We start from the raw sequence: 14,720 nt of genomic DNA, 5'->3' as shown, positions 1-14,720 counted from the left end.
AGTGGCACTGGGTCACTAGTGTTTATTGATGATGTGACACAGGACAGAAGCAGCTGGATGAATTCTGAGGTATTCAGAGACGTACTGTGTGCTCAAATCCAGCCAAACTGATTGGTCGGCGTTTCATAATACAGATGGACAATGACCCAAAACATAAAGCCAAAGCAACCCAGGAGTTTATTAAAGCAAAGAAGTGGAATATTCTTGAATGGCCAAGTCAGTCACCTGATCTCAACCCAATTGAGCAGCATTTCACTTGTTAAAGACTAAACTTCAGACAGAAAGGCCCACAAACAAACAGCAACTGAAAACCGCTGCAGTAAAGGCCTGGCCGAGCATTAAAAAGGAGGAAACACAGCGTCTGGTGATGTCCATGAGTTCAAGACTTCAGGCAGTCATTGCCAACAAAGGGTTTTCAACCAAGTATTAGAAATGAACATTTTATTTACAATTATTTAATTTGTCCAATTACTTTTGAGCCCCTGAAATGAAGGGATTGTGTTTAAAAAATGCTTTAGTTCCTCACATTTTTATGTGATCATTTTGTTCAATGCACTGAATTAAAGCTGAAAGTCTGAACTTCAACTGCATCTGAATTGTTTGTTCACAATTCATTGTGGTAATGTACAGAACCAAAATTAGAAAAATGTTGCCTCTGTCCAAATATTTATGGACCTAACTGTATGTTGCATAAGTTATAACACCATCCTGTTTTAATGAGAGTCACATGAGACTGTCAGTTCAATTCCATCCAATTCTCTAGACGGCTTTGTTCTCTGGCTTTATTTCGTAAGGTCGGGCCCTCCGTGGCCGACGTGTTACTATCGGATTCACTTTCCAGTGGTTTGAACTGATACGGTTCTACGTGTTTAGCAGTAGCATGGACATACACTCCAATTTCAGGACTATCACAGACAGATGTATTACTGTCTGAGGAATACGAAGAATCTCCAATAAATCTGAACGAAGAGGCCATGAGAACCGCTCTCGCCTGCCGAGTCTGGTTTTGGTCTATAGCTGTCAAAAGGTCTCGGCCTTAAAACCGTTTACCGCTGTGACGTCACGCACTCAGGGCTGGCTGGCTCAGCGGGGCAGCTCGAATACCAACTTTGCGGTCGATTTTAACTCTCAAAAATATATATTTTTTATTCCCATTTATGCAGAGTACAAGAGTCAAGGGTGGAGATACTATCCACTCAGAAATGTATTTAAAAATAAAGGTTCTGCGGATCTCCTTTAAGATGTTTATTAAGAGCAAATATCTGTATAATCTGATACAGATGCAAAAAATAAAAATACTTATCGTGATATATTTTATATTTGAAAGACAGAAAATCATATCTCCACTGGCTCATTTACTCCAGCTGTCCGCGTGTGTAATTATATAACCTGTAATGAGGGGATGGGAAGTTGTATGAAATGCTTTTTTTCTCAAGACTTGGATCATTTGCGTCCACTAATTGCCATCTGTTTAAAATAAAGTCTGCGGGAGATCTGAAAAAGTCGTTTCAGGACTACGGTGGATAATCACAGACTCAGCTGAAATGATTCCTATAAATAAAAGGGTGTATAATATTACAGAGGCCGTAAGGGTCAGATACGATTCCCGAGAGACACAAACTGCACTGGAGTGTTGTGGAAAAAATAATAATTACAGGAAATGAAATGCAATAAACAGGCACAGGTTTAAATCCAGAACACTGCTGGGATTATTTATACAAAACCAAACAACATATCAGTCGTGTTTAAGACTCAGTGAGCATCAGAATAAAGTTTCCCTTTTCCCTCGCAGACACTCGGTCATTCTGATCCAGGCCCGCTGCCCTGAACGATCTCCCGGATCTTGTGGGTGTCGGCCTGCAGAGCCTCGTTGTGTGGATCGATCCTGAGAGCAGCCTGGTAGTCCTGAAGCCCTGAGGGTTAAACAGGAGAACACTAAGGCTCTGGGACTGTGGGTTAAAGCTGATGCTAACAAGATCGAATTTTACATTAAAGGAGCAATCAGGAATAAAGAGGGTTCACGAATTTCAGGGTTTCGTCAGTTACATTAACACAGTCCTGATTTTTTTAAAGCTGAAGCCAGATATTTCATTTCCTGCATTTTCACTGAGCAGTAGCAGTATGTGCTTCTAGGAGTAAGTGAAGGAGGCGTGGCCTTTGTGTGTGTCATAGTGAAGGAGGCGTGGCCTTTGTGTGTGTCATAGTGAGGGAGGCGTGGCCTTTGTGTGTGTCAGTGAGGTAGGCGTGGCCTTTGTGTGTCTGTCAGTGAGGGAGGCGTGGCCTTTGTGTATCTGTCAGTGAGGGAGGCGTGGCCTTTGTGTGTCTGTCATAGTGAAGGAGGCGTGGCCTTTGTGTGTCTGTCCTAGTGAGGGAGGCGTGGCCTTTGTGTGTGTGTCATAGTGAAGGAGGCATGGCCTTTGTGTGTCTGGCATAGTGAAGGAGGCGTGGCCTTTGTGTGTCTGTCATAGTGAAGGAGGTGTGGCCTTTGTGTGTCTGTCCTAGTGAAGGAGGCGTGGCCTTTGTGTGTCTGTCATAGTGAAGGAGGCGTGGCCTTTGTGTGTCTGTCCTAGTGAGGGAGGCGTGGCCTTTGTGTCTGTCATAGTGAAGGAGGCGTGGCCTTTGTGTGTCTGTCCTAGTGAGGGAGGCGTGGCCTTTGTGTGTCTGTCATAGTGAAGGAGGCGTGGCCTTTGTGTGTCTGTCATAGTGAAGGAGGCGTGGCCTTTGTGTGTCTGGCATAGTGAGGGAGGCGTTGCTTTTGTGTGTCTGTCCTAGTGAAGGAAGGGTGGCCTTTATGTGTCTGTCATAGTGAAGGAGGCGTGGCCTTTGTGTGTCTGGCATAGTGAGGGAGGCGTGGCCTTTGTGTGTCTGGCATAGTGAGGTAGGCGTGGCCTTTGTGTGTCTGTCATAGTGAGGGAGGCGAGGCCTTTGTGTGTCTATCATAGTGAGGGAGGCGTGGCCTTTGTATGTCTGTCATAGTGAGGGAGGCGTGGCCTTTGTGTGTCTGTCATAGTGAAGGAGGCGTGGCCTTTGTGTGTCTGTCATAGTGAAGGAGGCGTGGCCTTTGTGTGTCTGCCACAGTGAGGGAGGCGTGGCCTTTGTGTGTCTGTCCTAGTGAAGGGGGAGTCGCCTAAACAATCTGTGCAACACTGAACTGCACTGATTCCCAGCTCATTACAGTAAAGCAGCACTAAACTCCACTGTGTTGGATCACTGTAACGTTCAGGCTCCAGATCACTGGTCTTATCAGCAAATGTTCATCGTAGAGCCTCAGCAGAAACGTTCCACAGGTTTATGAGGGTCTGGGTTTCTGTTGTAAACTGTACCTTCCACATAGAGCTCGAGCTGACAGAACGCTGTTCCTCTCCTCACGTGGGCCTTGATCCGGGCCGCAGCATTAGCAGGGACCGCTGGAGTGAGCAGCTCCAGAGCCTGCAACCGTTACAGCAACGTGTCATCAATAAACACAGCAGACTTTAATCTCCACTAACCTCAAGCTTTAACAACATACACAATCCTGAGGAAATATAGACCGTAAATACATGATGCAGTGATGCAGGACTGAGTGGTATGAAATGAACTTCATGCAAAATCCACAGAAGAAGAACAGCACAGTGAAGAGAAGAAGGCTGACCTGAGAAGAGTCCTCGATGGCTTTGTGGAGATTTCTGAGCTTCAGGTGACAGGCTGCTCGGTTGGAGAACAGCGCAGGAATCCGCCGGTTGAGTTTGATGGCCAGGCTGTAGGCGTTGAGCGCGGCCTGGTAGTTCCCAATGGTGAAGAATTTACTGCAGGACACAGGAACGTCACGTAAGAAGGATAAAATAGCAGCTGGAACATCTGTCAGTTGATGAACTCAGTGCAGTTGTGGTATTACTGCAGATCTGGAGCAAGTTGCTAACTAAAGTCTGGAGGTATTTAAAATAAAAAAAAAGTACAGTTCTCTATTTATTTTAAAGAAACCATTAAGGGAAATATACGTTGTATGATGTGCATGTGATACATACTCTCCTTTATCCTTGAGCCAGTCAGGGTTTCTCTCCTTCTCTGTCAGCTCATCCAGCTCAGCGAGATCTGCATTCACCGCCTGTCTCGCCTCGGCCTGCTTCCTGAGCCACTACACACACACACATTACATTTTCACTTAACACCTGCAATTAAATACCTTCCAGTAAACACCGAGGGCACTTGAGGAAACGTCCCAAACGCAGGATTTCCTGAAATACCAAATGACCTGGTGATTCGACTCCACGTGTTTATACGTTGTCTTATAAACGCACCCTGTACGCAATACCATAATACACTGTGTGTTTTCTGTCGGTTTGTTTTGGTGTGAAGCTTTAGCTAATCCATATTCATTTATTTCGCGCATACGAGTGAACAATGAGGTGAGGAGAAAACCACAGGAATACCATTTTACAAATTTCGATTTGGTTTTCGAAAACATCGACACACAAGTTTGTAAAAGATTGATAAACAGATAAACGCCTGATGTGTGACTGTTCTTGTGGGTTAAAACTGAAAAAAAAATTCCTGCCATATTTAGAAAAGTGTCACTGATTTTCTTCAAATTAAGAAATACCAGCGGTGACCTGTTACTATTAGCGCTGGGACTTGAGCTCAGCCAAAACTGAGCCAGACACCAAAAAAGCAACAGGGTAAAGGATTTTGTAAGGGATTAGCGGCAGGCTGTCAGGTCGCTCCGTTGTGTGTAGCTGTTGATGTTGATTTTAAAAGTAACTCAGTAAATTATACAGTGGAAATGAATACTTAAAGGATATGGGACATGGATTTTTTTCTGGGTATAATTATGTATAAAGGACATATGAAATGCCATCTAAATCACTGCAGGGCGTCAAAAATGTGAAAATCATCACATTATTCAAGTTTTTTTATACATCAGCGTAAAACAAGGATTTGTTAATGAGCTAGGTGGTCACGTGACCCGTGACATCACAAAAACTTTCCAAGGAGCCAGCGCTTGGGAATCTAATGTAAACAGGTTACCGAAATGGACACCATCGACAGTGATATTCCCGATGTTTCACAGAGATGTGAAGTTAGACCCTATCAATTCGAACCGATAGCTGGAAATTCACATGAACATGGATCTTGTCTTTACTCTGATGGGTCAGATGATTCTGAGAGTGAGAGTTCATTCAATCCCCATGAAACTGAAAGCGGTCGGCTCGATAACACTTCCTGGTAAGTTAAAAACAATTCTGCTCAAAGGCTAATGATCTGTTGAAAGAAGTATTATTTTTGTATCATACGTTGAAAGTTCATCATAGATCTAGCTAAAGTCCGTTGCAAGCTAGTTTTTTTTTTTTTGCTGATATTTTTCGAGATTGATTGAGATACAATGCTTCCAGAGTCCGAGATGAAAACATTCAAAATGGCGAAACGAGTCAGAATTATGATAATCAATAATCGATACACCCAAAATTATAATACTAATCCTTACCTCGGCTTTCAGTCGCTTAGCGCAGAGGTCTTCAACAGGGGGGTCGTGAAATCGCACCGCATCACTCATATCAACAAAAATATTCCTGCCCTGTCCCCTGGCCTCCGTGCAGGGATGCAAACAGCGCGCCTTTCGGCGGATGCCGCCTTTTTCACGGCTGAATCACGCAGATCCGATTTTTTAAAAAAATTGCGATATTAATTCATGAAACATGAAGTATAAGGATGAGAAAAAAACAGTTTAAATCGGGAAGCTGCGCACATTTGTTCAGCCTGGCACAAATGTGCGCAGCTTCCCGATTTAAACTGTTTTTTTTTCTCATCCTTATATTTCCTGTTTCATGTTTCATGAATTAATATCGCTCAGTACCTGAGTATTAATGTTGAAAGAATCCTCAGTGAAATGGTCCGAACACAGTTTGTGGGAAACAGTAGGTGCAAAGTTTTTTCAACAGGTGTTCTGTAAAGTTATCCTACCTCTTGGATTTGTCCTACCAAGCCTACTGCGCATGCGTGAAGCCTACTGCGCATGCACAGGTGAGCCCACACTTTCCTCAGCTTCGGGTCCTTGGGGAATGCAAAAAAACTTACTCCAGGGCATTTCCCATTGGAATTATTGCAACCATAAGCAGCACAATACACCATGATGTCCAATGTACTTTAAAGACTATAAAACCATTTTCTTGTCATCCACTTCTCCATTCATCTACCCGCTTGTGCTGTGCCCGAAAGTTTTTGTGACGTATGATCACGTGACAGCGGCTCTTCCGGTTGCAAAAAATGCATATCGGAAGTCGAGCAGAAATGCCATATAGTCATCACGAATATAACGATTTTGCTGAATTTAATAGATGATTTTGTATTTGTTGATGCAATTAATTCATATTTTTAATGGAAAGAAACTGATATAGCGTGCTTTTATGTTTCATGTCCCATGTCCTTTAAGTCTGAGTGAAAAATACTGTAGCGAGCCTGCAGCGTAGAAGAAGAGTGGAGACAGAAATCTTAGTTTCTCGGTCGTTAGCCTGTGCTACTTGCTCTCAATAGATACCGTAGCACTGGCTTGACTGCTTTATTAATTAGCATTTGCTAACACTACCGATGAACGCTGCACCGGCTGAAAGGTGACGTCACTGCTGCGCCAACTCGCGGTTAAGCTCACGTTGGAATTCGAGAAGGTCTAGGGCGATAAATTTTTGGTCCCGCCCACTATAAATCAAAATCTGCTTGGTTAATCAGTCATCTATCGCTTCCTACATAAACATACACTGCCATGGCGTTCTGTCCCGGCAATGAAGTCCTAACCAATGAGTGAGCAGCTCGAAACTCTTCTCAGTCTAGAGACAACAAACAAAACTCACTGGAGAACTTGATTTTAATGTTTTCAGGACAGTAACGCTTTCATTTCTGAAGATAGCAGATGAGGCCGAATTAGAAGAGAATAAGGATGATGAAATGATGAATGAACCCTTTATTGTCACTGTTACCAGTGAAATTGACCATCAACCTGTCCTTACAGAGGGGGAACAGGACAGGAAGACAGGGATAAAAGAAAAGAAACACAGTAGTAACATGAGGAAAGATGAGGAAAAAAGAACACCCCCCCACTATGCTCCTGTCAAGAGTACAGTGTGGGAGCATTTAAAAACCTCCGCACAAGCACACAATAACACAAACAACAACACAAGTACACTTTAAACACGGGACTTGAGGGGGAGAATCAGGGGTAGGGGTAAGGGGGGGTGGGGGGAGGGGAGGAGGTAATACAGCACAAGCAAGCAGCCGTCCGCTCCTGCAGCCATGAAGGCGCTGGTCACGCACCCGCTTGTCATGGCGACCGCGGAGAGTTAGAGAAGGAATGCGAGGAATGTGAGAGTATCCCCCGGCAGTGACCTTGAGGGGGAAATGTTGCCTCAGCAACGGCCTGAACCAAGCCCGGTGCTGTCTACGGGAGCCGAATGTCGATAAGATATGGATTGTTTGGTCTTTCCAGACGCAGACTTTGCACGTCCTCACCGCTCGTCCATATTTGTCCATTCTGTCCATTCTATTCAAATTGATCTCCGAAAAACGTATTCCTTGCAAAGCTGAAAGCTGCTCCGAGATAACAACCATTTTGTGGTTAAAGTTCTGAATGTCCACAGTCCGAGTGCCAACAGCTTTGCCCACCACTCCAATCATATCGGGCAGCTTTGTGGGGCTTTGAACAGCTGTCACCATTGTCTGATTTCCTCAATATACCAGGGCAATGCCTAATCCAATCAGCAAAAGTCCTGTAATCATGGTTCCGAATAGGTAGATATCTTCAATGTCCTCCACAGAAAGAATCGCCAAGCACACGACCCGCCACCGCTCCCACGTGTCCATCGTGTAACCAGCCACAAACGTTCCGGCAGGACAGACGGGTTCCCCCGAACCCAAACTTCTCGTCGAGAAAACTGTGTCAATTTCGTTAGGAGACCAGTTTATCAATTCCATGCTTTTTTTAGTTTAGAAAGTAATGCAGGGAGAGTCTCTTCAAAAAGTACAGCAGACGAGACAAGACACAGAAGCACAAGCAGGGAAAAAAAAGGAGGGAGAGGGAGAGCAGAAAATGCGACCGCCTTCCGTGGAAGCACGGAGAGAAAAAAAATATGAAAGAATAACATGTGAAATGCTGATATGTTTGGGCTTCTCTGAAGGACTAGAAGGCCCTGATGGTTCCTCTCTGAGAAATGCTACAAATGTCCAAAGATGTTCACGATGCATTTCGATTTACATTAAACAGAGTTTAATTTAGTTTTAACATGAAGCAGACTTCATGTTAAAACTGTTAAAAATGTTATAATCATGTTGTCTGTATCACCCAAATGAGGATGGGTTCCCTTTTGAGTCTGGTTCCTCTCGAGGTTTCTTCCTCATGTCGTCTGAGGGAGTTTTTCCTCGCCACCGTCGCTACAGGCTTGATCATCGGGGATAAAATTAGCTCATGTTTAAAGGCATTAAAATTCTGTAAAGCTGCTTTGCGACAATGTCTATTGTTAAAAGTGCTATAAAAAAAAAACTTGAATTTAACTCCATAAAAAGCAAAGACAGGGAAAAAAAAAAATCAAAATGCTGACTTTTAAACATCTCCTCAATATTACGCATCTTCCAGGAATACAACTCTCCCCCGCGTTTACAGGGTGCCATTACTTTTGTCCTAATCGACCTGCTAGTTGTATTTGTCTTAATTTATGGATTTGTTTTGCATGTCTTTCTTTTCAATGAAAAATAATAAAACATCTCAGTGACGGTGATACGATTCAATGCCAACGAACACCACGTTACATTCACACTCACTGGCCACTTTAATAGGAACGCGTTCTTGATTCTAAGATCCCTGTTCTTCCCAGGAGTGGAACCCAATGTGTTCTTCTGTTTTCTGTTGCATGCTGAGATGCTTTTCTGCTCACTACGGTTGTAGAGTGATTATATGAGTTACTATATCCTTCCTGGCAAAAAAAAAAAAACCTCAAACCAGCTCAGATCTGTCCATTTTCTGATCTCTGACCCTCTCTTATCAACAAGGCGTTTGTTTTGTTTCCACCCACAGAACTGTCGCTCACTCATTCACTCACTCGATGGTGTTTTTTGTTTTTCGCACCATTCTGTGTAAACTCTAGAGTGTTGTGTGTGAAAACCCCAGGAGATCAGCAGGTTCGGAAATACTCAAACCTTCATGCTCATCTGGCTCAAACCAACACCCGTACCGCAGTGAAAGCAAGTCACACTTCACCGTGAGATCACAATTGTTCCCGTTCGGATGTTTGAACATTGTGAATATTAATTAGCTGAAGCTCTTGATTTGTATCTGCGTGATTTGACGCATCGTGCTGCTGTCGAGGAATCGGCTGATTAGAGAACTGCATCGAAGCGCTGCAGGTGGATGGATGGGTGTTCCTAATAAAGTAGCCGGAGAGTGTACACTACCGTTCAAAAGTTTGGGGTCACTTTGAAATGTCCTTATTTTTGAAAGAAAAGCACTGTTCTTTTCAATGAAGATCGCTTTAAACTAATCAGAAATCCACTCTATACATTGCTAATGTGCTAAATGACTATTCTAGCTGCAAATGTCTGGTTTTTGGTGCAATATCTCCATAGGTGTATAGAGGCCCATTTCCAGCAACTCTCACTCCAGTGTTCTAATGGTACAATGTGTTTGCTCATTGCCTCAGAAGGCTAATGGATGATTAGAAAACCCTTGTACAATCATGTTAGCACAGCTGAAAACAGTTGAGCTCTTTAGAGAAGCTATAAAACTGACCTTCCTTTGAGCAGATTGAGTTTCTGGAGCATCACATTTGTGGGGTCGATTAAATGCTCAAAATGGCCAGAAAAATGTCTCGACTATATTTTCTATTCATTTTACAACTTATGGTGGGAAATAAAAGTGTGACTTTTCATGGAAAACACAAAATTGCCTGTCTGGGTGACCCCAAACTTTTGAACGGTAGTGTAAATCTACATGATCTCAGGCATGAAAATTTTTAACCCCTGGCAAAAAGTATGGAATCACCAGTCTTGGATGAGCACTCATTCAGACGTTTTATTCTGTAGAACAAACTGAGATCACAAACATGATACAATAATAAAGTCATTCCAAAGTGCACCTTCTTGGCCGGCGGCACGGTGGTGTAGTGGTTAGCGCTGTCGCCTCACAGCAAGAAGGTCCTGGGTTCGAGCCCCGGGGCTGGCGAGGGCCTTTCTGTGCGGAGTTTGCATGTTCTCCCCGTGTCCGCGTGGGTTTCCTCCGGGTGCTCCGGTTTCCCCCACAGTCCAAAGACATGCAGGTTAGGTTAACTGGTGACTCTAAATTGAGCGTAGGTGTGAATGTGAGTGTGAATGGTTGTCTGTGTCTATGTGTCAGCCCTGTGATGACCTGGCGACTTGTCCAGGGTGTACCCCGCCTTTCGCCCGTAGTCAGCTGGGATAGGCTCCAGCTTGCCTGCGACCCTGTAGAAGGATAAAGCGGCTAGAGATAATGAGATGAGATGAGACCTTCTTGGCCTTCAGAAACACTAAAATAAACGAAGAAAATACATTGTGATAGTCAGCAAATGTTACTTATATAGACCAAGCACAGGGAAAAAAATATGGAATCACTCAATTCTAAGGAAAAAAAATATGGAATCACTCAATTTTCAGGTAGAAAATAAGGACTCACCCAGTCAATTTCCTTTCCCTAAATTGACACCTGCCTCAGATTAGATCTGCTCGTTAGAAACAGCGCAGTTCTCACACCTTGGAGGGCTGCTGGACCAAGTGGATTGGCAAGAATCATGGCTCCAACAAGAGAGATGTCTCTTGAAACAAAAGAGAGGATTGTCAAACTTCTTAAAGAAGGTAACTCTTCATGCATGGTTGCCAAAGATGTGGGCTGTTCACAGTCAGCTGTATCTAAGATACGGACCAAGTACAAACAGCATGGGAAGGTTTTTAAAACCAAGTGTACTGGTAGACCAAGGAAGACATCAAAGCGTCAAGACAAAAAACTTAAGGCCATATGTCTTGAAAACCGAAAAAATACAACAAAACAAATGAAGCATAAATGGGAGAAAGCTGGAGTCAATGTACAAGTATGTGACCGAACCGTGAGAAATCGCCTAAAGGAAATGGGATTTTCATATAGGAAAGCTAAAAGAAAACCATCATTGACACCTAAACAGAAAAGAACAAGACTACAATGGGCTACGGAGAAGCAATCATGGACTGTGGATGACTGGATGAAAGTTATCTTCAGTGATGAATCACGAATCTGCATTGGACAAGGTGATGATGCTGGAACTTTTGTTTGGTGCCGTTCCAGTGAGATTTATGAAGAGGACTGCCTGAAGAAAACATCCAAATTTCCACAATCCTTGATGATATGGGGCTGCATGTCAGGCAAAGGCACTGGGGAGATGGCTGTGGTTACTTCTTCAATAAATGCACAGGTTTACATTGACATTTTGGACAGTTTTCTTATCCCTTCAATTGAAAAGATGTTTGGGGATGATGAAATAATTTTCCAAGATGACAATGCATCGTGCCATAGAGCACAAACTGTGAAAGCATTCCTTGGCGAAAGACACATCCAGTCAATGTCATGGCCTGCAAATAGTCCAGATCTCAACCCAATAGAAAACTTGCGGTGGAAATTGAAAAAAATGGTCCACGACAAGGCTCCGGCCTGCAAAGCTGACCTGGCAACTGCAATCAAAGAGAGTTGGCACCAGATTGATGAAGAATACTGTTTGTCACTCATCAAGTCCATGCCGAAGAGACTGCAAGCCATTATAAAAGCCAGAGGTGGTGCAACTAAGTACTAGTGATGTTTTGAATGTTCTTTTGTTTGTCTGTTTTTCATGATTCCATATTTTTTTCCTCAGAATTGAGTGATTCCATATTTTTTTCCCTGTGCTTGGTCTATAAAAGTAACATTTACTGACTTCCACAATGCTTTTTCTTCATTTCTTTTAGTGTTTCTGAAGGCCAAGAAGGTGCACTTTGGAATGACTTTATTATTGTATCATGTTTGTGATCTGAGTTCGTTCTATAGAATAAAACGTGTGAATGAGTGCTCATCCAAGACTGGTGATTCCATACTTTTTGCCAGGGGTTGTATCACTCCAGTGTTCTAATGGTACAATGTGTTTGCTCATTGCCTCAGAAGGCTAATGGATGATTAGAAAACCCTTGTACAATCATGTTAGCACAGCTGAAAACAGTTGAGCTCTTTAGAGAAGCTATAAAACTGACCTTCCTTTGAGCAGATTGAGTTTCTGGAGCATCACATTTGTGGGGTCGATTAAATGCTCAAAATGGCCAGAAACATGTCTTGACTATATTTTCTATTCATTTTACAACTTATGGTGGGAAATAAAAGTGTGACTTTTCATGGAAAACACAAAATCGTCTGGGTGACCCCAAACTTTTGAACGGTGGTGTAAATGTACATGATCTCAGGCATGAAAATTTTTACTATTATTATGTTATTTGTCACCATGACTGATAAAAACACGAGCGTTCGGGGCACGCCCGATATCCTCCCCGACACACCTGTAAATTACAGCGTATTACTGGGTGTATTTAGAAAAAAAGAAAAAAGCACCTCTTCTTCCTCGTGGATCAAAGGCTCTCGTAAGGGCGTGGGGAAGACGCGAGGAGTGAAGCTGAACTTAATGCAGCCCGATGATCTCGGAGCAGGAAGATCCGCCTGTTTGGACTTTTTCCCACTGCTTGTCTCACCTGAAAGGGAACGTTATTAGCTTCCATACACGGATCATAGAGTTCACAGGGAACAAAAATGTACATTTTTGGACACAATATACACAAATTTCCCCTTTTTTCATGCAAAGTAGGCGGGGCTAATCTTGAAATTTCACTCAGGAATTTAAAAAAAAAACTGTTATGGGAGAGCAATCAATATCAGGGTGGTGTAACGAAGCATGAAGCGGAGTCACTACTCTTACGACCCGGCCGTTGATTGTTTTCCTATTGACCCATCCCACGTGATGTCATGACAAATGCGGCTGCCATTTTGGACATGAACTACCAGTAGTCTACCACAGCCAACAACGAGGAACGACGGCGAAGCATCGAAAGGAATATAGCCATCAAAGAAAGTTTTTACTTTCAGCAAGACTTCCATCATGCCATTATATTGTTGTGCACCTGGATGTAGTAACCATCGACACACAAGGCAAGATTTATCATTTTATCGGGTCCCGACAGATGCTGACCGACGGAGAAGATGGATGGTCTCTAAAATATTGGCAAAATGATGTTTATTGACATAGCAATCGTGTGTAACGGGAAGCATTTGCATATCCGAAGTGTTGTTTACATCAAAGATAAAATAAACCGATATGACAACGACTGCTGCTGCCAGGTTGGGGACACAAACTAGTAGAAAGGAAGTGTGCCAACAGTGCCAACACACTTCCTTAGTGGTCGATTCTGCTTTAAGGTAAGATGCATTTAATTATTCGTCTGCTGTGGGTTTGGAATCGGTAGCCTGAGCGATTCGTTCATGTTTGTGGTGCCATTTGTTTGTTGACGCGTGTTGAAATGGAAGATTGGTTGTTGACATGATTTCCAGTGATGCTTTGGTGCTGCTGTGGATCAGATGTGTTGAGTAGCCTGACTGTTTTTTTTTTCTTGCGTGTGGTATCATTGTTGACGCGAGGTTGTTTTTTGAACATGCCAATGCGGACACGATTTCCCCTGATGAGTTATGACTTCAGACGCGATGCGTGTGTGGAGTCCGCATGATATGTGCGTAAGGCTGCTGGGCCATAGAAGGTTCACGCTGCACGCTGCATGCTGCACGATACACGCGTGTAAAGAAAAGTGGACAAACGTAGCATGACTTGCTCTGGGCCATAGAACGGCGTTCACGTTGCACACTGCACGCTGCACACTTCACGCGTGAAGCGAGAAATGAACATGCACACTTTTTTCTAGGCGTGAAGATGGAAATTCCAGTCAATGCATGCGGTCACCGCCGCGCCAGCCAATCAGAACGGGTCTAGGGAGATAACTCTATGCTTTCAGGGGAAAACTTCAGAAAAAATATAATTGAATGGTATAATTGAAAAATAGTTCTTCATCGGGATTGTCAAGCAGATTATAGAATGTTCGGTGAAATTCACCACGGGTTTCTCTCAGAAGGAAGTGTTCTCGGCTCCAAATTCTGTTCCTTTTTCTCTTCCTCTGTCTCAGTAAAAGCAGAATGAGGCAATCGTCGTCATCCGAAGAGTCCATATTGTTGGTTACTCGGTCAAAGTAGAACAGACGCAACACGTGAACATCCAAGCATGAAGTTTAATGGCCCAGGGTCCGGTTCTTCACGTGAACGTGTAGCGTGTAGCGTGAACCTTCTATGGCCCAGCTCCCTAAGATAGGCTTCTCATGTGTTTGGAGATCCGCGCTCTGAGACAAGCGCAAGCACCCCCCCAAGGGAAAAAAGGGACCCCCTGAAAATATCGGCATAGTTCAAACACTGGGTTGGAGAAAGTAATGGCAAATAGTGAGTGCACAAACCATAGAAGGTAAACTGTACACAGCGCCAGGGCAGTGTGATGGTATGTCTACTTTTAGATTGTGTTAGCTTATCAATGAACACACTCGTCACTCGACGAGTTTCACGTCTTTACGACGGATACTTAAATGTGTGTTAGGTATTATTGTTGCAGTCTAAGCAGTCATTGTAGCAGCTAGATGAGCGAGAACCAAAAGGGTCTGTGCCATAAACCGTT

At 43.5% G+C, this 14,720-nt stretch overlaps 1 protein-coding gene across 1 annotated transcript in view; it reads right to left on the bottom strand.

The window, feature by feature from the left end:
• Positions 1–1,230: 1,230 nt before the first annotated feature.
• dnaaf4 (dynein axonemal assembly factor 4) overlaps positions 1,231–14,720 on the bottom strand; it is a 43,801-nt gene continuing 30,311 nt past the window's right edge. Inside the window, exons 5-9 of the mRNA XM_060924206.1 lie at positions 12,572–12,708; positions 4,005–4,114; positions 3,632–3,785; positions 3,324–3,429; positions 1,231–1,913 (exon numbers count right to left, since the gene is read on the bottom strand). Coding sequence (XP_060780189.1) covers positions 1,801–1,913; positions 3,324–3,429; positions 3,632–3,785; positions 4,005–4,114; positions 12,572–12,708 — 620 coding nt within the window. The 3' untranslated portion in view covers positions 1,231–1,800. The remainder of the gene's footprint in view (positions 1,914–3,323; positions 3,430–3,631; positions 3,786–4,004; positions 4,115–12,571; positions 12,709–14,720) is intronic.

This window comes from Neoarius graeffei, chromosome 6, assembly GCF_027579695.1.
Source record: "Neoarius graeffei isolate fNeoGra1 chromosome 6, fNeoGra1.pri, whole genome shotgun sequence".
Classification (NCBI taxonomy): domain Eukaryota; kingdom Metazoa; phylum Chordata; class Actinopteri; order Siluriformes; family Ariidae; genus Neoarius; species Neoarius graeffei.
This window is presented reverse-complemented; position numbering and strand designations above follow the sequence as displayed.